The sequence below is a fragment of the Giraffa tippelskirchi genome, chromosome 5 (assembly GCF_054371585.1).
Source record: "Giraffa tippelskirchi isolate mGirTip1 chromosome 5, T2T-mGirTip1v1.2.pri, whole genome shotgun sequence".
Lineage (NCBI taxonomy): Eukaryota > Metazoa > Chordata > Mammalia > Artiodactyla > Giraffidae > Giraffa > Giraffa tippelskirchi.
This window is the reverse complement of record NC_137279.1, coordinates 101,077,633-101,102,715: the sequence shown is the minus strand read 5'-3', so window position 1 is coordinate 101,102,715 and position 25,083 is coordinate 101,077,633. Positions and strand designations below refer to the sequence as shown.

At 45.5% G+C, this 25,083-nt stretch overlaps 1 protein-coding gene across 1 annotated transcript in view; it reads right to left on the bottom strand.

Moving 5' to 3' along the window:
- LOC145504747 (NBPF family member NBPF20-like) overlaps nucleotides 1-24,874 on the bottom strand; it is a 532,650-nt gene extending 507,776 nt beyond the window's left edge. The window contains exons 1-17 of the mRNA XM_081486053.1: nucleotides 24,463-24,874; nucleotides 22,391-22,493; nucleotides 21,121-21,335; nucleotides 20,028-20,079; nucleotides 15,145-15,359; nucleotides 13,878-13,929; nucleotides 12,779-12,993; nucleotides 11,497-11,548; nucleotides 10,679-10,854; nucleotides 9,375-9,426; nucleotides 8,276-8,490; nucleotides 6,994-7,045; nucleotides 6,176-6,351; nucleotides 4,872-4,923; nucleotides 3,770-3,984; nucleotides 2,531-2,582; nucleotides 1,713-1,888 (exon numbers count right to left, since the gene is read on the bottom strand). Coding sequence (XP_081342179.1) covers nucleotides 1,713-1,888; nucleotides 2,531-2,582; nucleotides 3,770-3,984; nucleotides 4,872-4,923; nucleotides 6,176-6,351; nucleotides 6,994-7,045; nucleotides 8,276-8,490; nucleotides 9,375-9,426; nucleotides 10,679-10,854; nucleotides 11,497-11,548; nucleotides 12,779-12,993; nucleotides 13,878-13,929; nucleotides 15,145-15,359; nucleotides 20,028-20,079; nucleotides 21,121-21,335; nucleotides 22,391-22,493; nucleotides 24,463-24,640 — 2,248 coding nt within the window. The 5' untranslated portion in view covers nucleotides 24,641-24,874. The remainder of the gene's footprint in view (nucleotides 1-1,712; nucleotides 1,889-2,530; nucleotides 2,583-3,769; nucleotides 3,985-4,871; nucleotides 4,924-6,175; nucleotides 6,352-6,993; nucleotides 7,046-8,275; nucleotides 8,491-9,374; nucleotides 9,427-10,678; nucleotides 10,855-11,496; nucleotides 11,549-12,778; nucleotides 12,994-13,877; nucleotides 13,930-15,144; nucleotides 15,360-20,027; nucleotides 20,080-21,120; nucleotides 21,336-22,390; nucleotides 22,494-24,462) is intronic.
- Nucleotides 24,875-25,083: the final 209 nt, after the last annotated feature.

The following is a 25,083-nucleotide window of genomic DNA, read 5'->3' as shown; positions in this document are numbered from 1 at the left end:
CAATCCCCCCCACCCACAACTCCCATCTGGGGTCTGAAGGCGCTTGCAAAGGGAAAGGGAGAGAGAGTGAGGGAGAGTGAGCATGAGATGCTCTGAGCACAGAGAAGAAATGAGCTCAGGAGGAAAATGAGCCACCCCAGGACACACAGTCATGTCACACACGTCCTCAGAACATAAAGGTGACTTCAAATACACCATAAGTTTTGTTGAAATTTACATGCTGCATCCAAATGAATACCAGCTCTGGCATCATAATGGACTCCTGGAAATCTTGTCTCCAAGACCAGTATTTTTAATACTGCAATGTGACATGAATTTTTTTTTCCTAGATACTACCTTGCCATGAAATACCTGCCAAGGTCATAACACTAAAGACAGAGGCAGATAAGTATCGCATGCTGGTTTTCATAAGAAGGAGAGAACAGAGGAGTCCAAGAAATCCTGTGGCTGATCAGTAGCCCTGCTTCAACTGATTGCAAGTTACTATCATTGAGAGGGATTCATGAAGGGTGAAAACAGACAACCTTGTTCCAGGGACAATTTGTGGTTGTCTGAATGGAAGAAATAGGCATGTTCAGCGCTTTCTGATTCCCCTGCATGTGAGATGACCAAATGTCACCACTGATGTCAGACCCATGTTTCTCCATAGTTACCTAGAACAGATGATGTCTTGATCTTCCTTGTCCTCCAGATCAGCAAGATTTTCTGTGGATAAATTCAGACAAGTTGAGAAACACTTAGCAGATCTCATTGTGTAAATTAATAATCCACTGTCCAATACTGCCATGGGGACGACAATATCAGCACTGCGATGACAGGCTATTTAAGGAGGATATGCCAGATGCCTCCAGTTGGATCTCTCAGACTCTCCTTGGCTTGCTTTTCAGAGCCATCAGGCCAGATCTCCCTTCCCTGGTAGATTCTCACCACAGTATCCTCTTCCAAGTCTGAGTAAAAAGTTCAAGATTCATCTTCCCCACAGAGTCTGGGGAATAGCCCACAGCAATCGAGCAGAATATTGTCATACTCAGGCCTTTCTCATCATAAGCTGACTACTTTAGCAGAACGATGAGTGGAATGAACAAAACCTAGAATCACATGAATCCTAGTTGTTACACGGAACCTTCAGTCATTCATGGGGTGGGAATATGCCAGGGCTATGCCGTGCTTTGCAGAAACCTACAAGCAAGGTGATGGGAGGGCTCTTTGCATCCTGGGGTCCAGATGCTTGGTTTGCTAAGACTAGCAATTTAGAGGAGACAGACACCGGGGATGACAGCAGTGACACCAGGGAAGCAACAAATCATTAAGGCTGTTAGCGCCTCTGGAAAGGCACAGAAATTCCAGGGACACTTGGGTATGGAGATGGGAGCATTGTGGGCAAGAAGAGACATTGCATTGGAGTCAGGAAAAAACAGTCATCTCCGGACACCTGCACACATACAAGTGAGTGAGCGTGTCACACCAGCCTTGAGTCCATGACCTAACTTGGGGCCGGACCCGTAGGCTCCACCTGAATGAAGAAGACAGCATAGCTCCCAGACCCACCTGATGTCTGTACTTAAAACTCTACCACAGAGTCTCATCCAAATCACTGTCTACAGCGCTTCCAACAGGGATGACAAACCTCAGCACCCCAGAGGTGGGGAGTACGAAGCGTACAGAGTCTACCTGGGCATATAGGTGGAGTTCTATCACAAGAAAATACTCACTGGTTACATCCCGAGCATAAGACACATCCACGTCCTCAGGTGAGAAGATGGCATTGCTCCGATAAGGCCAGAAGGAGTCTGACAGGTCAGGAAGAACCGAGTAAGTCAGGTAGTGTTCATCTAGAGAGTCCTGTGGGACTCCATTCTCTATCATCTGTGGCAGCTGTCTGTTGAACCTGGTGGGGAGGGACGGCAAAAGATTAAGCCAAGACTTATCAGAAACTGTACAGTCCTATCTGGTTTTGATGGAATGTTTGAGTGGTGAAGCCAAGGGTCTGATCCATGACAGGGAGAAAACTCTGTTTTGTGTGTGAGACACAGCGTGGTTTCACAGGGGCAGAAGAGAGAAAAAGCAGTAGGTGCTCAGTGGTCTGACCAAATAACAGGCTGATGAACAGACAGATTTCTCTGTGATGGTACAGTCACGCCTCACATACAGGGACACGGAGTAGTGGCTTTCACACTTCCACTTACATGGCATTGACATTACTATGACACACATGCCAGCATGCTAACACCAAACATATAGCAGATATGCATCTCACTCTAGAAACCACACCTGATAGAAAAATTGAGTGCAAAAAAATCACTCTGACTTAGTTCACCTGGGTCGACTGACTTGGGGTTGAAACTTGACCAGTAAATAAGAAATTGGAAACAATACAAGTACCACAGTGAAAGCAGAGAACATTATGAAAAAGAATAATAGTGGTGGGCAAAACTGACGACACAATACATTCAGCACTTTCTGTCTTTCCCCGGATCAGAGGTCTGCAGAGGTTATCACTGTACAGGAGCCCACAGATATTCAAAATTACCTCGGGGCCACAACCGCTGCTCCTTTCAGGTCATCGTGACCATTCTGGTTTTCTGCAAAGAAATTAACAGAAGAGTTATGTCAGGCAAATGCCTTTCCAAAACGCCCAATCCTGTGCCTATCTTCAGCATGTGGTAACAGGCTATTGAGACAGAAATAATCCAGGAGGCCCTAGAATGAGCCTCAGAAGAAGGCACTGGGTTTCCTTCTTGAGCCATTGGACAAATTTCCTTGAGATGATATGTCATCAGCAGAGTATCCTGATCCCCAGTCTGTGCAAACAGCTAAATATATCCTTTTCCCCACAGTTCCTGGGGAACAACTTAATTATATCCTCAGCCTGCTATAATACTCAGGCTTTTTTCATCTGAAATGTTGTTTATTAATGGGATAAGTGATTTCACACTGAGATTAAATGGGAGTGGAATCCACACACCATCAAGTCAAATGAATCTCAAAGCTGCAAACAGAGGCCATTCATCAGGTTGGGAAGTTCCAGGGCCCTGTCTTCCCTCAGAGCTGCTGCTGCTGCTGCTAAGTCGCTTCAGTCGTGTCCGTCTGTGCGACCTCATAGACGGCAGACCACCAGGATCCCCCGTCGCTGGGATTCTCCAGGCAAGACACTGGAGGGGGTTGCCATTTCCTTCTCAATGCATGAAAGTGAAAAGTGAAAGTGAAGTCGCACAGTCGTGTCCCCATGGACTTCGCGACCCCATGGAGCCTACCAGGCTACTCCATCCATGGGATTTTCCAGGCAAGAGTACTGGAGTGGGTTCCCATTGCCTTTTCCGTTACCTCAGAGAAACATACCAAAAAATGACAGTGCGCATTACCTTCTGCTATCAGAAACTTCGAACAAGATAAGTCAAAGGAAAAGAGAGAGGCTATGGATTGATAGACGTGAACGAAAGTTGTGACATCTCCAAGGAAATAAACAAGACTGCAAAAAGCCTTGGACAGGTGTAGGAACTCAGGGACATTACCCAGAAATGACAATTAAAGCATTTCCTGTGAGATAAGAGGTTCATTCTAAATTAGGAAGCCTTTGTACCTCCTGTGCCACAATTGCTAAGGTTCATGTGAGTCTGGCTGGACCACCTTGGGTAGAGTGGTTTACCCCAGGGACAACCATGACAGGGAACTTAGAAAAGCTCATTCGTAGAATGTCTCATTTTAAATGCAGGGTCTATCAAACGGGATCATTCTCCAAGTGTAGACTAACAGATATATCGAAGACTACCTGGGAGACCAGTCGGAATTTCATCCTCTTCAGCATGAGAGCAACCACAGGCTCCATCCATGGCAGACTCCCCATTCTCTTCATCAAATGCAAATTTTCCATCACTGGAAGGCTGGTTGCAGGCAGAACCTTCCTGGAGGGTGGAAGGTACTGAAACACATTCATCTTGGGATTGCTGGAACACCACCTTCTTTTCAACATCCAGCAAGTTCACGCTGTGTCAGATGGAGAAGGGATGACAGAAAATTAAGAGGATTCGACCCCAAGCTATCTGGCTGGTTTTCATGACAGGCATTGAGTTTGCTCACAGAAAGCAAAAGGGCAGTCCCCTTAAGGAGGGAAGTAACTCCTCCTGATGTGGAGTGGAGTGTGGGTGCCATGGGGTGGGAGAGAGACAGCAGGTTCTCTGGGCACTGGGCACACAACCAGCGGTTGAAGGAGGAGATGGAATTTTCCCTACATGCTAACGTCACCACCGCCAGCACACCCGGAAGACAGGGACAGTGGTTCAAAGTTTTTTTCTGCACAGATTGTATTGATCTGGATATCCTGAGTCCAAGTGAACACAGCTTTTAAGAAGTTAAAGAAGTGCTTGAGTTTGGACTGTATGCCATTCAATTTAAAATTTTTTATTGGCACAAATATAGCTTCAAAATCAGTTTTTCAGAGTTGGAGAAAAAGGAGGTATAGAATAGATATTCTGTCTTCAAGAACAATTTGTTTCAACATTTTGTTGTAATATGAATATCGTTCTCTTTTCCTCCCTTGAAATCCAATATTTACCAACATGCTGATGCCAAACCAGTGGAAGACCCATAGGCTCTCACCCTACTTTAACCACTCAGGAGAAAACACACGAATACAGCAACTCCAAGGTTTAGTTATTTGACCAGGGTCAACCCACTGTACATTACTAAACTTGAAGGATTCAAAAACTGAAACGCACAAACTTGTGAAACATAAATAGACAACACTATTAAAGAGATAATTGCTGTTGAATGAATAGATGAAAGAGTTACATAGAGTACTTTCTATTTTTCTCTGGATCTGAGGTCTCCTGCTGTCACCACTGACATTCACAGCCCACAGATTTTCAAATTACCTGGGAAATGAGAGCTCTTGTCCACTCATTTGCTTGTGATCGTTTTCATTGTCTAGTAGGAAATTCAGAGACAGCAGGTCATAAGAAGCAAATCAGATCTCACACATATCTACTCAGGAAACACATATACAACAGGGACCTTAATATTCTAATTGTAAGAACATAATTCTTTAGCAAAGATATTCTAGGACACTTAAGTCGTATGAGAATTAGGCTGGACTGCTTCCAGACCCATCGAGGAAATTTGCTGCTTGATCTGGTATCTCTCCCAACAGCCTTTGTTCTGAGTCTGTAGAAGCACTTAAAAATGTATTTTCCACAGAGATGCTAGAAAATGAGCCGAGTTATTTTCTAGAATTATTTCTATAGTGCTGCTTGGTCCCATCAGATTATGTGGTTGTTGATGGTTTAGAGGAATTTATACTTGAGACTAGAGTGATGGGTGAATTGTGAAAGCGTTAGCCGCTCAGTAGTGGCGGTCTCTTTGTGACCGCATGGACTATAGCCCACCAGGCTCCTCTCTGTCCATTGAATTCTCCACCCAAGAATACTAGAGTGGGTGCCATTCTCTTGTCCAGAGGATCTTCATGATACAGGGATTGAACCTGGGTCTCCTGCATTGCGGGCAGATTCTTTACCATCTGAGCCACCAGGGAAGCCCAGTGAAATCTGTTAACCTTCAAATCAAAAAGAATCTTTGGTGCTACACAGAAACCATGAGCATTTGAAGCTGGAGGAACTGCCAGAGCCCAGCCTTACTTCATGGAAACATCCAAGCAAGGCAATGGGACAGTTGTGTCTGTCTTGGGGTCAGATACCATCTTAGCTAAGACCTGCCAACATCGAGAAAAGGGAGACTGGGGCTGAGCGCAGTAAAACACATGATGGAAATCACCTCTCCTTATAAAGAGGCAAGTCTGTCATCACTTCTGGAGAGGCCACGAACATTGACAAAAATTTAACTCATTGCAGGGAACAACACACTGGCTCCAAACGAGTTCTGACAGACACCTCCTGTGGATTTCCAGCTGAGGTGGTTGACAGTTGTCACAAGTGCTTTGTGTCAAATGCCTGATACTGGGGTCAGGGTGACAGAGACAAGCCCGGAGCCAAAAAATGAATGAGAGCTCCCTGACCCACCTGATGTCTGTACTTAAAACTCTACCACAGAGTCTCATCCAAATCACTGTCTACAGCGCTTCCAACAGGGATGACAAACCTCAGCACCCCAGAGGTGGGGAGTACGAAGCGTACAGAGTCTACCTGGGCATATAGGTGGAGTTCTATCACAAGAAAATACTCACTGGTTACATCTCGAGCATAAGACACATCCACGTCCTCAGGTGAGAAGATGGCATTGCTCCGGTAAGGCCAGAAGGAGTCTGACAGGTCAGGAAGAACTGAGTAAGTCAGGTAGTGTTCATCTAGAGAGTCCTGTGGGACTCCATTCTCTATCATCTGTGGCAGCTGTCTGTTGAACCTGGTGGGGAGGGACGGCAAAAGATTAAGCCAAGACTTATCAGAAACTGTACAGTCCTATCTGGTTTTGATGGAATGTTTGAGTGGTGAAGCCAAGGGTCTGATCCATGACAGGGAGAAAACTCTGTTTTGTGTGTGAGACACAGCGTGGTTTCACAGGGGCAGAAGAGGGAAAAAGCAGTAGGTGCTCAGTGGTCTGACCAAATAACAGGCTGATGAACAGACAGATTTCTCTGTGATGGTACAGTCACGCCTCACATACAGGGACACGGAGTAGTGGCTTTCACACTTCCACTTACATGGCATTGACATTACTATGCCACACATGCCAGCATGCTAACACCAAACATATAGCAGATATGCATCTCACTCTAGAAACCACACCTGATATAAAAATTGAGTGCAAAAAAATCACTCTGACTTAGTTCACCTGGGTCGACTGACTTGGGTTTGAAACTTGACCAGTAAATAAGAAATTGGAAACAATATAAGTACCACAGTGAAAGCAGAGAACATTATGAAAAAGAATAATAGTGGTGGGCAAAACTGACGACACAATACATTCAGCACTTTCTGTCTTTCCCCGGATCAGAGGTCTGCAGAGGTTATCACTGTACAGGAGCCCACAGATATTCAAAATTACCTCGGGGCCACAACCGCTGCTCCTTTCAGGTCATCGTGACCATTCTGGTTTTCTGCAAAGAAATTAACAGAAGAGTTATGTCAGGCAAATGCCTTTCCAAAACGCCCAATCCTGTGCCTATCTTCAGAATGTGGTAACAGGCTATTGAGACAGAAATAATCCAGGAGGCCCTAGAATGAGCCTCAGAAGAAGGCACTGGGTTTCCTTCTTGAGCCGTTGGACAAATTTCCTTGAGATGATATGTCATCGGCAGAGTATCCTGATCCCCAGTCTGTGCAAACAGCTAAATATATCCTTTTCCCCACAGTTCCTGGGGAACAACTTAATTATATCCTCAGCCTGCTATAATACTCAGGCTTTTTTCATCTGAAATGTTGTTTATTAATGGGATAAGTGATTTCACACTGAGATTAAATGGGAGTGGAATCCACACACCATCAAGTCAAATGAATCTCAAAGCTGCAAACAGAGGCCATTCATCAGGTTGGGAAGTTCCAGGGCCCTGTCTTCCCTCAGAGCTGCTGCTGCTGCTGCTAAGTCGCTTCAGTCGTGTCCGTCTGTGCGACCTCATAGACGGCAGACCACCAGGATCCCCCGTCGCTGGGATTCTCCAGGCAAGACACTGGAGGGGGTTGCCATTTCCTTCTCAATGCATGAAAGTGAAAAGTGAAAGAGAAGTCGCACAGTCGTGTCCCCATGGACTTCGCGACCCCATGGAGCCTACCAGGCTACTCCATCCATGGGATTTTCCAGGCAAGAGTACTGGAGTGGGTTCCCATTGCCTTTTCCGTTACCTCAGAGAAACATACCAAAAACTGACAGTGCGCATTACCTTCTGCTATCAGAAACTTCGAACAAGATAAGTCCAAGGAAAAGAGAGAGGCTATGGGTTGATAGACGTGAACGAAAGTCGTGACATCTCCAAAGAAATAAACAAGACTGCAAAAAGCCTTGGACAGGTGTAGGAACGCAGGGACATTACCCAGAAATGACAATTAAAGCATTTCCTGTGAGATAAGAGGTTCATTCAAAATTAGGAAGCCTTTGTACCTCCTGTGCCACAATTGCTAAGGTTCAGGTGAGTCTGGCTGGACCACCTTGGGTAGAGTGGTTTACCCCAGGGACAACCATGACAGGGAACTTAGAAAAGTTCATTCATAGAATGTCTCATTTTAAATGCAACTATAGAGTCTGGTTCAAATCAGGCTTCAGTATGGAAGCATAGGGTCTATCAAACGGGATCATTCTCCCAGAGTAGACTAACAGATATATCGAAGACTACCTGGGAGACCAGTCGAAATTTCATCCTCTTCAGCATGAGAGCAACCACAGGCTCCATCCATGGCAGACTCCACATTCTCTTCATCAAATGCAAATTTTCCATCACTGGAAGGCTGGTTGCAGGCAGAATCTTCCTGGAGAGTGGAAGGTACTGAAACACATTCATCTTGGGATTGCTGGAACACCACCTGCTTTTCAACATCCAGCAAGTTCACGCTGTGTCAGGGGGAGAAGGGATGACAGAAAATTAAGAGGATTCGACCCCAAGCTATCTGGCTGGTTTTCATGACAGGCATTGAGTTTGCTCACAGAAAGCAAAAGGGCAGTCCCCTTAAGGAGGGAAGTAACTCCTCCTGATGTGGAGTGGAGTGTGGGTGCCATGGGGTAGGAGAGAGACAGCAGGTTCTCTGGGCACTGGGCACACAACCAGCGGTTGAAGGAGGAGATGGAATTTTCCCTACATGCTAACGTCACCACCCCCAGCACACACAGAAGGCAGGGACAGTGGTTCAGACTTTTCTGCACAGATTGTATTGATCTGGATATCCTGTGTCCAAGTGAACACAGCTTTTAAGAAGTTAAAGATGTGTTTGAGTTTGGACTCTATTCCATTCAATTTTAAAATATTTCTTGGCACAAATATAGCTTCAAGATCAGTTTTTCAGAGTTGGAGAAAAAGGAGGTATAGACTAGATATTCTGCCTTCAAGAACTATTTTTTTCAATATTTTGTTGTAATATGAATATCGTTCGATTTTCCTCCCTTGAAATCAAATATTTACCAACATGCTGATGCCAAACCAGTGTAAGACCCATAGGCTCTCACCCTACTTTAACCACTCAGGAGAAAACACACGAATACAGGAACTCCCAGGTTTAGTTATTTCACCTGGGACAACTCACTGTACATTACTAAACTTGAAGGATTGAAAAACTGAAACGCACAAACTTGTGAAACATAAATAGACAACACTACTAAAGAGATACTTGCTGCTGCATGAATAGATGAAAGAGTTACATAGAGTACTTTCTATTTTTCTCTGGATCTGAGGTCTCCTGCTGTCACCACTGACATTCACAGCCCACAGATCTTCAAATTACCTGGGAAATGAGAGCTCTTGTCCACTCACTTGCTTGTGATCGTTTTCATTGTCTAGTAGGAAATTCAGAGACAGCAGGTCATGAGAAGCAAATCAGATCTCACACATATCTACTCAGGAAACACATATACAACAGGGACCTTAATATTCTAATTGCAAGAACATAATTCTTTAGCAAAGATATTCTAGGACACTTAAGTCGTATGAGAATTAGACTGGACTGCTTCCAGACCCATCGAGAAAATTTGCTGCTTGATCTGGTATCTCTCCCAACAGCCTTCGTTCTGAGTCTGTAGAAGCACTTAAAAATGTATTTTCCACAGAGATGCTAGAAAATGAGCTGAGTTATTTTCTAGAATTATCTCTATAGTGCTGCTTGGTCCCATCAGACTATGTGGTTGTTGATGGTTTAGAGGAATTTATACTTGAGACTAGAGTGATGGGTGAATTGTGAAAGCGTTAGCCGCTCAGTAGTGGCGGTCTCTTTGTGACCGCATGGACTATAGCCCACCAGGCTCCTCTCTGTCCATTGAATTCTCCACCCAAGAATACTAGAGTGGGTGCCATTCTCTTGTCCAGAGGATCTTCATGATACAGGGATTGAACCTGGGTCTCCTGCATTGCCGGCAGATTCTTTACCATCTGAGCCACCAGGGAAGCCCAGTGAAATCTATTAACCTTCAAATCAAAAAGAATCTTTGGTGCTACACAGAAACCATGACCATTTGAAGCTGGAGGAACTGCCAGAGCCCAGCCTTACTTCATGGAAACATCCAAGCAAGGCAATGGGACAGTTGTGTCTGTCTTGGGGTCAGATACCATCTTAGCTAAGACCTGCCAACATCGAGAAAAGGGAGACTGGGGCTGAGCACAGTAAAACACATGATGGAAATCACCTCTCCTTATAAAGAGGCAAGTCTGTCATCACTTCTGGAGAGGCCACGAACATTGACAAAAATTTAACTCATTGCGGGGAACAACACACTGGCTCCAAACGAGTTCTGACAGACACCTCCTGTGGATTTCCAGCTGAGGTGGTTGAGAGTTGTCACAAACGCTTTGTGTCAAATGCCTGATACTGGGGTCAGGGTGACAGAGACAAGCCCGGAGCCAAAAAATGAATGAGAGCTCCCTGACCCACCTGATGTCTGTACTTAAAACTCTACCACAGAGTCTCATCCAAATCACTGTCTACAGCGCTTCCAACAGGGATGACAAACCTCAGCACCCCAGAGGTGGGGAGTACGAAGCGTACAGAGTCTACCTGGGCATATAGGTGGAGTTCTATCACAAGAAAATACTCACTGGTTACATCTCGAGCATAAGACACATCCACGTCCTCAGGTGAGAAGATGGCATTGCTCCGATAAGGCCAGAAGGAGTCTGACAGGTCAGGAAGAACTGAGTAAGTCAGGTAGTGTTCATCTAGAGAGTCCTGTGGGACTCCATTCTCTATCATCTGTGGCAGCTGTCTGTTGAACCTGGTGGGGAGGGACGGCAAAAGATTAAGCCAAGACTTATCAGAAACTGTACAGTCCTATCTGGTTTTGATGGAATGTTTGAGTGGTGAAGCCAAGGGTCTGATCCATGACAGGGAGAAAACTCTGTTTTGTGTGTGAGACACAGCGTGGTTTCACAGGGGCAGAAGAGGGAAAAAGCAGTAGGTGCTCAGTGGTCTGACCAAATAACAGGCTGATGAACAGACAGATTTCTCTGTGATGGTACAGTCACGCCTCACATACAGGGACACGGAGTAGTGGCTTTCACACTTCCACTTACATGGCATTGACATTACTATGCCACACATGCCAGCATGCTAACACCAAACATATAGCAGATATGCATCTCACTCTAGAAACCACACCTGATATAAAAATTGAGTGCAAAAAAATCACTCTGACTTAGTTCACCTGGGTCGACTGACTTGGGTTTGAAACTTGACCAGTAAATAAGAAATTGGAAACAATATAAGTACCACAGTGAAAGCAGAGAACATTATGAAAAAGAATAATAGTGGTGGGCAAAACTGACGACACAATACATTCAGCACTTTCTGTCTTTCCCCGGATCAGAGGTCTGCAGAGGTTATCACTGTACAGGAGCCCACAGATATTCAAAATTACCTCGGGGCCACAACCGCTGCTCCTTTCAGGTCATCGTGACCATTCTGGTTTTCTGCAAAGAAATTAACAGAAGAGTTATGTCAGGCAAATGCCTTTCCAAAACGCCCAATCCTGTGCCTATCTTCAGAATGTGGTAACAGGCTATTGAGACAGAAATAATCCAGGAGGCCCTAGAATGAGCCTCAGAAGAAGGCACTGGGTTTCCTTCTTGAGCCGTTGGACAAATTTCCTTGAGATGATATGTCATCGGCAGAGTATCCTGATCCCCAGTCTGTGCAAACAGCTAAATATATCCTTTTCCCCACAGTTCCTGGGGAACAACTTAATTATATCCTCAGCCTGCTATAATACTCAGGCTTTTTTCATCTGAAATGTTGTTTATTAATGGGATAAGTGATTTCACACTGAGATTAACTGGGAGTGGAATCCACACACCATCAAGTCAAATGAATCTCAAAGCTGCAAACAGAGGCCATTCATCAGGTTGGGAAGTTCCAGCGCCCTGTCTTCCCTCAGAGCTGCTGCTGCTGCTGCTAAGTCGCTTCAGTCGTGTCCGTCTGTGCGACCTCATAGACGGCAGACCACCAGGATCCCCCGTCGCTGGGATTCTCCAGGCAAGACACTGGAGGGGGTTGCCATTTCCTTCTCAATGCATGAAAGTGAAAAGTGAAAGTGAAGTCGCACAGTCGTGTCCCCATGGACTTCGCGACCCCATGGAGCCTACCAGGCTACTCCATCCATGGGATTTTCCAGGCAAGAGTACTGGAGTGGGTTCCCATTGCCTTTTCCGTTACCTCAGAGAAACATACCAAAAACTGACAGTGCGCATTACCTTCTGCTATCAGAAACTTCGAACAAGATAAGTCCAAGGAAAAGAGAGAGGCTATGGGTTGATAGACGTGAACGAAAGTCGTGACATCTCCAAAGAAATAAACAAGACTGCAAAAAGCCTTGGACAGGTGTAGGAATGCAGGGACATTACCCAGAAATGACAATTAAAGCATTTCCTGTGAGATAAGAGGTTCATTCAAAATTAGGAAGCCTTTGTACCTCCTGTGCCACAATTGCTAAGGTTCAGGTGAGTCTGGCTGGACCACCTTGGGTAGAGTGGTTTACCCCAGGGACAACCATGACAGGGAACTTAGAAAAGTTCATTCATAGAATGTCTCATTTTAAATGCAACTATAGAGTCTGGTTCAAATCAGGCTTCAGTATGGAAGCATAGGGTCTATCAAACGGGATCATTCTCCCAGAGTAGACTAACAGATATATCGAAGACTACCTGGGAGACCAGTCGAAATTTCATCCTCTTCAGCATGAGAGCAACCACAGGCTCCATCCATGGCAGACTCCACATTCTCTTCATCAAATGCAAATTTTCCATCACTGGAAGGCTGGTTGCAGGCAGAACCTTCCTGGAGAGTGGAAGGTACTGAAACACATTCATCTTGGGATTGCTGGAACACCACCTGCTTTTCAACATCCAGCAAGTTCACGCTGTGTCAGGTGGAGAAGGGATGACAGAAAATTAAGAGGATTCGACCCCAAGCTATCTGGCTGGTTTTCATGACAGGCATTGAGTTTGCTCACAGAAAGCAAAAGGGCAGTCCCCTTAAGGAGGGAAGTAACTCCTCCTGATGTGGAGTGGAGTGTGGGTGCCATGGGGTAGGAGAGAGACAGCAGGTTCTCTGGGCACTGGGCACACAACCAGCGGTTGAAGGAGGAGATGGAATTTTCCCTACATGCTAACGTCACCACCCCCAGCACACACAGAAGGCAGGGACAGTGGTTCAGACTTTTCTGCACAGATTGTATTGATCTGGATATCCTGTGTCCAAGTGAACACAGCTTTTAAGAAGTTAAAGATGTGTTTGAGTTTGGACTCTATTCCATTCAATTTTAAAATATTTCTTGGCACAAATATAGCTTCAAGATCAGTTTTTCAGAGTTGGAGAAAAAGGAGGTATAGACTAGATATTCTGCCTTCAAGAACTATTTTTTTCAATATTTTGTTGTAATATGAATATCGTTCGATTTTCCTCCCTTGAAATCAAATATTTACCAACATGCTGATGCCAAACCAGTGTAAGACCCATAGTCTCTCACCCTACTTTAACCACTCAGGAGAAAACACACGAATACAGGAACTCCCAGGTTTAGTTATTTCACCTGGGACAACTCACTGTACATTACTAAACTTGAAGGATTGAAAAACTGAAACGCACAAACTTGTGAAACATAAATAGACAACACTACTAAAGAGATACTTGCTGCTGCATGAATAGATGAAAGAGTTACATAGAGTACTTTCTATTTTTCTCTGGATCTGAGGTCTCCTGCTGTCACCACTGACATTCACAGCCCACAGATCTTCAAATTACCTGGGAAATGAGAGCTCTTGTCCACTCACTTGCTTGTGATCGTTTTCATTGTCTAGTAGGAAATTCAGAGACAGCAGGTCATGAGAAGCAAATCAGATCTCACACATATCTACTCAGGAAACACATATACAACAGGGACCTTAATATTCTAATTGCAAGAACATAATTCTTTAGCAAAGATATTCTAGGACACTTAAGTCGTATGAGAATTAGACTGGACTGCTTCCAGACCCATCGAGGAAATTTGCTGCTTGATCTGGTATCTCTCCCAACAGCCTTCGTTCTGAGTCTGTAGAAGCACTTAAAAATGTATTTTCCACAGAGATGCTAGAAAATGAGCTGAGTTATTTTCTAGAATTATTTCTATAGTGCTGCTTGGTCCCATCAGACTATGTGGTTGTTGATGGTTTAGAGGAATTTATACTTGAGACTAGAGTGATGGGTGAATTGTGAAAGCGTTAGCCGCTCAGTAGTGGCGGTCTCTTTGTGACCGCATGGACTATAGCCCACCAGGCTCCTCTCTGTCCATTGAATTCTCCACCCAAGAATACTAGAGTGGGTGCCATTCTCTTGTCCAGAGGATCTTCATGATACAGGGATTGAACCTGGGTCTCCTGCATTGCGGGCAGATTCTTTACCATCTGAGCCACCAGGGAAGCCCAGTGAAATCTATTAACCTTCAAATCAAAAAGAATCTTTGGTGCTACACAGAAACCATGACCATTTGAAGCTGGAGGAACTGCCAGAGCCCAGCCTTACTTCATGGAAACATCCAAGCAAGGCAATGGGACAGTTGTGTCTGTCTTGGTGTCAGATACCATCTTAGCTAAGACCTGCCAACATCGAGAAAAGGGAGACTGGGGCTGAGCGCAGTAAAACACATGATGGAAATCACCTCTCCTTATAAAGAGGCAAGTCTGTCATCACTTCTGGAGAGGCCACGAACATTGACAAAATTTTAACTCATTGCGGGGAACAACACACTGGCTCCAAACGAGTTCTGACAGACACCTCCTGTGGATTTCCAGCTGAGGTGGTTGAGAGTTGTCACAAGCGCTTTGTGTCAAATGCCTGATACTGGGGTCAGGGTGACAGAGACAAGCCCGGAGCCAAAAAATGAATGAGAGCTCCCTGACCCACCAGATGTCTGTGTTCCATAATAGTCCCGTTTCCCTGGTTTCAGCTAAGATGTGTCTATACAACCTGTCCTTAGAGATGACCTTCCTTGGTCTACTCGGCTTGTGAGGAGAAATAATATGGGGGCTACCTGAGATATTGCTTGGAATTTCATCTTCTTTAGCATGAGAGCAACCAGCGGCTCCATCTGGACCAAGGTCTACTTCCAGTTCATTAAATTTCAATGTATCATCACTGCGAGGCTGGGGGCTGTCAGAACTTCCTTGGAAAATTGAAGGCATCAAGGCACATTCATCCTTGGATTCTTCAGGCACTTCCTTCTTTTCAGCCTCCTGCAGCTCCATGCTGTGCCAGATGGGAAAGGAATGAGAGAAAATTAAATGGAGAAGATCTGACCCCAAGCCATTCTGGCTGCTTTTGACAGGAGGCATGGGGAGTGGTCACAGAGAGTAAAAGAGCAGGCCCCTTACAGACAGAAGGAGCTGTCCTCTCTCATATGAAGTGGAGTGTGTCAGTCTGGGGATGGCAGAGGGAGACAAGCAGGTACCCTACATTCCGGCCACAAACCTCTGATGAGGAAGGAGATTCAACCATCCCAGGATGGGACTTTCAGGAACAGGAAGCACAAACGAACTTCGCACCAAGTGCTTCCCCCGGGTCCTAATCCATGTTGAATATAAGGTGAAGTAGTCAAGTGAATCGGAGAAGGCAATGGCACCCCACTCCAGTACCCTTCCTTGCCTGGAAAATCTCATGGACGGAGGGGCCTGGTTGGCTACAGTCTATGGGGTCGCTAAGAGTCGGACACGACTGAGCGACTTCACTTTCACTTTTCCCTTTCATGCACTGGAGAAGGAAATGGCAACCCACTCCAGTGTTCTTGCCTGGAGAATCCCAGGAACGGCGGAGCCTGGTGGCCTGCCGTCTATGGGGTCGCACAGAGTCGGGCACGACTGAAGCGACTTAGCAGCAGCAGCAGCAGTCAAGTGAATAAGGGCTTCCCCGGTGGCTCAGTGGTAAAGAGGCCTGCCAATGCAGAGATGCGGCTTCGAACCCTGGGCCAGGAATATCCCTTGGAGAAGGAAATGGCAACCCACTCCAGTCTTCTCCATGGGAAAAAGCAATGGACAGAGGAGCCTGGCATGCTCCAGGCCGTGGGGTCACAAACATTCAGAGACAACTGAGCAACTGAGCATGCACAGTGAACCGAATACAGATATTAAAGCCTGATAGACTCTCGGAGATGTTCTACCTTCTCTTTAGGAACACAAAGGCCTGCAAGGCCGCTTTCACTTACTATTGTCAAGGAAAACCAATTTTGTTTTGCACAGTTGTCCTGCGGTTTCATTTTTCTAATTGCTTCTCTACTAATTCTGTTGCTAGTTACCTTCCTTGCAAGGCTCTAAAACACCTGTGTAGAAATAGATATTTATCTCACTTGGCCTTCCTTTAGAAGAGAACAGATACTCTCTGTGTGGAAAGGAAATCCTAAGGGTGCTGCATTCACCTTGGGTCATACATACACGTAGCACAGAGACAGCAGACAACCAAGTTACAGGGACATTTCCATGTGGGTGGAGCGAAGTAAATGAATCCCAGCTGCAGTTGTGCTTATACTTACATCTGGCATGTGACTCTCTTGAGGTACTTATTGTTCTTTTGTGACCCTGTCCACATTTTCCCTACACGTTACCAGCTCCTGATAGAAAGACTGAAAACCACAATCACAGAAAACTAACCAATCTAACCACATGGACTACAGTCTTGTCTAACTCAATGAAACTATGAGCCATGCCGTGTAGGGTCAGGGTGGAGAGTTCTGACAAAATGCGCTCCACTGGAGAAGGGAATGGTAAACCACTTCAGTATTTTTGCCTTGAGAACCCCATGAACACTATGAAAAGGCAAAAAGATAGGACACTGGAAGATGAATTCCCCAGGTGGGTAGGTGCCCTATATGCTCCTGGAGATCAGTGGAGAAATAAGTTCCGAAAGAATGAAGAGATGGAGTCAATGCAAAAACAACACCCAGTTGTGGATGTGACTGGTGATGGGAAGCAAGGTCTGATGCTGTAAGAAGAATATTGCATAGGAACCTGGAATGTTAGGTCCGTGTTTCAAGGCAAATTGGAAGCGGTCAAACAGGAGATGCCAAGAGTGAACGCCAACATTTTAGGAATCAGCGTCCTAAAATGGACTAGAATGGGTGAATTTAACTCAGATGACTATTATATGTACTACTGTGGGCACGAATCCCTTAGAAGAAGTGGAGTAGCCATCATAGTTAACAAAAGAGTCCAAAAGCTAGTACTTGGATGCAATCTCAAAAACGACAGAATGATCTCTGTTCCTATCCAAGGCAAATCATTAAATATCACTGTTATCCAAGTCTATGCCCCGACCAGTAATGCTGAAGAAGCTGAAATTGAAAGGTTCTATGAAGACCTACAAGACCTTCTAGAACTAATACCCATAAAAGATGTTCTTTCCATTACAGGGGACGGGAATGCAAAAGTAGGAAGTCAAGAAACACGTGCAGTTAACAGGCAAATTTAGCCTTGGAGTACAGAATGAAGCAGGGCAAAGGCTAATCGAGTTTTGCCAAGGGAACACACTGGTTATAGCAACACCCTCTTCCAACAACGCAAGAGAACACTCTACACATGGACATCACCAGATGGGCAACACCAAAATCAGACTCTGGGAGTTGGTGATGGACAGGGAAGCCTGGCGTGCTGCGGTTCATGGGGTCCCAAAGAGTCGGACACTACTGAGCAACTGAACTGAACTGAACTGATATTCTTTGTAGCCAAAGGTGGAGAAGTTCTATAGAGTCAGCAAAAAGAAGATCGGGAGCTGACTGTGGCTCAGATCATGAACTCCTTATTGCCAAATTCAGACTTAAATTGAAGCAAGTAGGGAAAACCATTAGACCATTCAGATATGACCTAAATCAACTCCCTTATGATTATACAGTGGAGGTGAGAAAGAGGTTTAAGGGACTAGATCTGATAGAGTGCCTGATGAACTATGGACAGAGGTTTGCGACATTGTACAGGAGACAGGGATCAAGACCATCCCCAAGAAAAAGAAATGTAAAAAACCCAAATGGCTGTCTGAGGAGGCATTACAAATAGCTGTGAAAAGAAGAGAATCAAAAAGCAAAAGAGAACAGGAAAGATATTCCCATTTGAATGCAGAGTTCCCGAGAATAGCAAGGGGTGATAAGAACACTTTTCTCAATGAACAGTGCAAAGAAAGAGAGGAAAACAATAGAATGGCAAAGGCCAGAGATCTCTTCAAGAAAATGAGAGGTAGCAAGGGAATCTTTCATGCAAAGATGGGCTCAATAAAGGGCAGAAATTGTATTGACCTCACAGAGCAGAAGATATTAAGAAGAGGTGGCAATAATACACGGAAGAATTATACAAAAAAATTTTCATGATCCAGATAACCAAGATGGTGTGATCACTCACCTAGAGCCAGACATCCTGGAATGTGACGTCAAGTGGGCCTCAGGAAGCATCACTACAAACAAAGCTGGTGGAGGTGATGGAATTCCAGGTGAGCTATTTCAAATTCTAAAAGATAATGCTGTCAAAGTGCTGCACTCAATATGCCAGCAAATTTGGAAAACTCAGCAGTGGCCACAGGACCGGAAAAGGTCAGGTCTGATTCCAATCCCAAAGAAAGGCAATGCCAAAGAATGCTCAAACTACTGCACAATCGCACTCATCTCACACGCTAGTAAAGTAATGCTCAAAATTCTCGTAGTCAGGCTGCAAGAATACATGAACCGTGAACTTCTAGATGTTCAAGCTGGTTTTAGAAAAGGCAGAGGAACCAGAAACCAAATTGCCAAAGTTTGTTGGATCATCGAAAAAGCAGAGAGTGCCAGGAAAATATCTACCTATGCTTTATTAACTATGCCAAAGTCTTTGACTGTGTGCCTCACCACAAACTGTGGAAAATTTTGAAAGAGATGGGAATGCCAGACCACCTGACAGGCCTCTTCAGAAATCTGTATGCAGGTCAGGAAGCAACAGTTAGAACTGGACATGGAACAACGGACTGGTTCCAAACAGGAAAAGGAGTACATCAAGGCTGTATATTGTCACCCTGCTTATTTAACTTATATGCAGAGTACGTCATGAGAAATGCTGGGCTGGTTGAAGCACAAGCTGGAATGAAGATTGCCAGGAGAAATATCAATAACCTCAGATATGCAGAAGACACCACCCTTATGGCAGAAAGTGAAGAAGAACTGAAGTGCCTCTTGATGAAAGTGAAAGAGGAGAGTGAGTAAGTTGGCTAAAACTCAACATTCAGAAAGCTAAGACGAAGGCGTATGGTCCCATCACTTCATGGCAAATAGATGGGGAGACAGTGGCACCAGGGGCAGACTTAGATTTGGGGCTCTAAAATCAGTGCAGATGGTGACTGCAGCCATGAAATTAAAAGGCGCTTACTCCTTGGAAGAAAAGTTATGACCAACCTAGATAGCATATTAAAAAGCAGAGACATGACTTTGCCAACAAAGGTCCATCTACTCGAGGCTATGGTTTTTCCAGTAGTCATGTATGGATGTGAGAGTTGGATTATAAAGAGAGCTGAGTGCCGAAGAATTGATGCTGTTGAACGGTGGTGGTGCAGAAGACGCTTGAGAGTCCCTTGGCCGGCAAGGAGATCCAACCAGTCCATCCCAAAGGAAATCAGTCCTGAATATTCATTGGGAGGACTGATTTTGAAGCTGAAACGCCAATATTTTGGCCACATGATGCAAAGATCTGACTCATTTGAATAGACCTTGATGCTGGGAAAGATTGAAGGCAGAAAGAGAAGGGGATGACAGAGGGTGAGAGGGTTGGATGGTATCACCAACTCAACGGACATGAATTTGAGTAAACTCGAGGAGTTGGTGATGGACAGGGAGGCCTGGTGTGCTCAGTCCATGAGATCACAAAGAGTCGGACATGACTGAGTGGCTGAACTGGACTGATAGTTAATTGTTACCTGGGGGTTAGTGTTTCTTGTGCTTGTTCAGCCTCTTCGTCTTCACAAATTTCTGCAAACAAAATCAGAAATATCCAGTCAGCTTCTAGTCACTTCCCCCATCACAAACACAGGGACTCATATGGTCACAGAGTCATAAATATCTATGTACGAATTAGTACTGTATGGAAGTTTTAATGCATTGTCTTTAAACAACTGCCCAAGCATGGACTTCTGATCCAACAGGCAGTGTGTTTCTAAACTGGTAGATCATCCTCAGGACACCTTCTGCTTGAAATTGGGCAATCATTTAAATGGTCTTTTCTTCCTGGTATCACCTCACATTGTCCACCTTCCATCTCCACTTCTACAAATGTATCATCCATCCTGACACAAATTCTGCCAAAGACACAGCGTCTATAGACCTTCTCAGGTCTCACAAGATGCCCTCCTTTCTCTAAGGAGAACAACCATGTCCCACAGCCCTCCATCTGGCAACATCCTGGCTCTTCAAGGTGGCTTTTGTGTATTATCTGGGAAAGCCTCTCTATGGAAAGTGCTCCATCTGCCCAACACCAAGACCAACTCCATCACGTACCTTATCCAACACCACAAAGTGAAGGGCTTTCTTTTTTCTGCAGTGTATTTGTAAATATTCCCAAATTTCATCACTATAGCTACTAGCAATAGATTATTTCACCCAGTTTACAGATGAGAAGAGTTACTAACATAAGGAAAAGCAATCGTTCTCACATATTGATAAACACAGCACTCAGCCTGGAACCTGGGAACTTCCAAGCTTCCTCTAGGGCTCTATTCACTCTAACAAGCTGTCTCCTGTCACCTCCATCTTTTTGTGCTTTAATGCTGGCTGGATGTTTCCTCCTGCCTCAGTGGCCATGGTCCATCAGGGAGGAAGCCGACAAGTGGGATATAATGACCTCCACCCTGTGCATTTCTCCATTGTCCTCTTACTTAGACAATCCTGCTCCTACAAAGCCCCAAAGAGGACACGAACCAGGAAAGCTGATCAACATTCGTACTGGAGCTGTTCATCTCATCAACTGGGGACCTAGGAAAGGATCAGTGCTCTCAGGGTCTGTGGCCCCCTCACCTGGGCTGAGCTTGCAGGCAAGGCGCTCTGCCAGGCGGTATCCCTCAGACAGGCTCTCTCGGAAGCCCTGCCCCTGGTGCTTGTCCAGGTCATTGTGGGTGAGGAGGTCCTTGAGGTGCTGCCTGAGCAGGACAGAGTCATCTTTCCCATCCTGTAGTGTCTGCCGTAACTGGGTCAGCTCTCGTGCCTGACTTCGAATTAGGATCTCACAAGTCCTAGGTGGAACAGAAGACACAGTTGTAAAAGGCAAAAAGTTAGATGAAAGACACTTAGGGATTTCTGTGAGAACAACCCCAAGGAGACCTTTAAACCGAATTCTGGCACATATCTGACGACTGGCTCAGGCACTCAGTCGTGTCCGACTCTTGCGACCCCTATAGTGTACCAGTCTCCTCTGCCCATTGCATTATCCTGGCAAGAATACTGGAGTGGGTTGCCATTTCCTACTCCATATCTGATGACTGGCCTATGTCAAAGAGAAAGAAGGTAAACAAAGGTTTCTTCTCTATCAGAAAGTACTCCTGTAAGATTCCGTGACATTCCATTCATCTTGTCCTTCTGTAAAGATATCCTACTGTCTTCCCTGGTGGCTCAGCTGCTAAAGAACCTGACTGACAATTCAGGAAACACAAGAGGTGCAGGTTTGATCCCTAAGTCAGGAACATTCCCTGGAGAAGGAAATGGCAATCCACTCCAATATTCTTGCCTGGAAACTTCATGGACAGAGGAGCCTGGTGGGCTACAGTCCATGGGTCATAAAGAGTCACTACTGAGTGCACATGCATGCATCAATGTCTTCCTAAATCTGCATCACGACGATGTCTCTCCAGTTCCTCACTCGGCCATGCCCATTTGCATTAAAAAATACACAAAGTAGTTTCTGTATTTTTAATCTGGCAACACAAAGTACTGTCCAGTGAATGACACACAGCCAGATATAGAGTGTGGACAAGTATATCCGGGGTGAGTTGGAAAGAACAGAAGCATGACAGGGTGAAGAAAGCATTCCAGGATGGAGTCAGGCAGGAGGGGGGTGTGGTTTAAAGGCAAATAGGGTACCGATGGCACAACGCTGTGAATGAGCCAAGTGCCACTGGTTCACTTGAATGTAGTGAATTTCATGATGAGATTCAAGGCAATAGTTGATTGAAAAGCAAAGTAAATTCCTTCCTGAATAACAACTGGAGTCCATAATTCACCAACTGGTATTCTCCACCTATTTGATAAGACTGTGCCCTGTGCCTGCCATGAACATTCCTGCCCTCCTTACCTCAGCCTTTCATCAAGTGTTGGCTTCTCTGCCGGCCTCGGCACCTCAAATGGCAGCTTCTCCCCCAGCACGGATTCAACAATGTCGTTATATGCTCCACACTCTGAGGAAAGAGAGACACAGCCTCAGGGAAAGCTGGCCTTGCTGCTGTGGTCACTGTCTTCAAGGGAGGAGGACAGACCACCTTAGTGGTGGAGGTAACTCTTTTTCCAGTCTCTATGGAGAGATTGCCACATCTGATTCCTTAGCATCTGAACCGAGGTGACTCCCCATTTTAGAGCTGAAGAAAGAGAAGCTCCAAGACACAGAAAGTAACTAGACAAGATGAACTGCCATTTGACAAAGTCAGAATTCACATCCCCTGAGAATGACCCTGAATCCTGGGCCACTGAACCAAGACCTGCAGCCTCTGAGGTGAGACACTGAGCAGGGGCCTGGGCTGGCGATCCCTGTGTGGTTGGGAAGGCTCCTAGGACTATAGGACTGATGGTTCCCTTCTGCTGGGATTTCAATAATGAACACGTGTCTCAAGGTGTAAAACTCACCTGGACATACTTGTGTGAAATAGAATACATGAAATCATAAGGACGTGAAAGAGATATGCCCAAACACTGAGAAAGTCTGTGTTATTAGGAACAGTAGAACTATGAACTACGTGTATTTACACTGAGTAGGCACTATTGTCAGGGCTTTGTCAGATTTACTCAGTATGCACTACAACGAAAACCCTAGTTACTATTACAACACCACACACACAGAGGAGGAACCAGAGACACAGAAAGGTTCCCAACAGGGATGTGAGCCCAGGAAACCTGGCCCAGAGTCCATGTCTTTCACACTGTGCTGTGGTGACCTCCACACCAGGGTCCTGGTGAGACATCTCTTCTTCACCAGCCTCACAATTTCTTTCTTAGAATTTTGTGACTATCATAAGGAGCGGTATAAATAATACTGAGTTTGTCCTTTGCCCAAAGCTCATCATTTCACTTTCTTAAATAGTAGGCTTTCCTTCTTTCTTGTCTCTGTGTCAATCATTTTTCATTAACTCCCTCATTGCTTCATTGAAAATGATTGTAGTAAAGTGACACAGACACAAGTTGTCAAGATTCCTCTCATCCCCTTGTTGTGCATGTACCCTGGACATGACTTCTTTTCCTTACTCCAGGCCCCTCTTACTGAACAGGCAAAAATGATTCCCATTGCCAGGCTGACTGTGGGTGCAGAGGGCCTCCTCACACTCTGCCTGGGTTTTTACTGTGGCTGGTGATCTCCCCCCACTTACCATCATCCTCATGTTGGTCACACAGCTTATAGCACACACTCAGGGTCCCCCGGACTCCTGGTCAACCTGCATCACCAAAGTTGCACCAGCTCAAGTGGGGAGAGAGGGGAAAGTGCAGATTGTCTGATTTCACCAGAAACACCTTCATTCTTGCCAGAGGGTCACATGGCTTTCTTGGACTCAGAAGGAGAACTTGTACACTCAGAAAGCATGGCTTCCTTCTCACCAGGGAGTCTCTGTCTTGACGGCATCACACAGACCATGGTTTCAATGAGAAGCCGACTCATCCTTAATCTCCTTTAAATCATATCCCCCCTCTTCTCACAATGTCTAACCACACCTTACCCCAGTGTACCTAGCCCAGGGCGTTGCCAGTGGAGCATCAGGGAACCTTGAACGGATGGAGATCATTAGTTGCAGGGGTTTAGCCAAGAGGCATGCAGGGTCAGATACGGAACAGAAAAGATTCCAGTCAACACAGCTTAGTTTGCTTCTGAGACACACAGGCACTCCTGTGCCTGCACCAGGAATCACTGTCTGGTATTTTCACTCCAATCTCACCCTAGACATCACTGCAAACTTGGAAAAGTGCCTCCACTCCTTGTGCCTCAGTTTTCCCAGCCTCAGGGAACTGAAGGCAAAAGAGCCACTCCTACCTTTCCTGGATTGTGGTCAGAATGGAATTCAAAATGACAAAGGGAAAAGGAGACCAATCCTGGAGACTTATACTTTCTTAGAGGGAAGGCCGTGATCATTCATTGCTTTGGTGACCATGACCCCGAGGACTTACTGTATTTCTGCAGCTGGTTGGCCAGGGAGTAAGCAGTAGCTTCGGATACGAGGAATTTCTCTGTGAGGTCTCTGAAGTCCTGCTTGCACTTTGCCAGCTGCAACCGAAGCTCCTGGTTGACTTCCGTGAGGGTACGTTCTGCCCTCACATCAGATAAAGGGGGAACACATACTGCCATGGTGACATGTGGTAGAACGGGTAGAAGCCAAGGTGGGAAGGAGACACCCAATATATGGGGGGGTTAAAGACAAATAAGATCACATAGGCTTAATCAGCACTGAGGGATGACAAAAACTGGAATTCCTAACTTACTGTTGAGAACAACTAGAGGGTTCTCAACCGCAAAAAGAAGATGAAGATGCCAGAGCTCAGAGCCAAAGGTCCTGTGCGGGGCTGAGACCCAGACAGGAGTGAAGGGGGGGGGTACCCAGCGTGCTAGGTAACCATCCGGAGTTGCCATAACAGAACTGGTAGGGGGAGGGGTTCACGGAATCTTGGCGGCCCCTGCCTTCCAGGTGCCTAGGCCATGACCGTTTGTAACACCACCACTGACAGCACCCAAGCCCTCAGCAGCCACTCTTAGGTTGTCTACACACGTACCGATACCACTGACCTATCTTA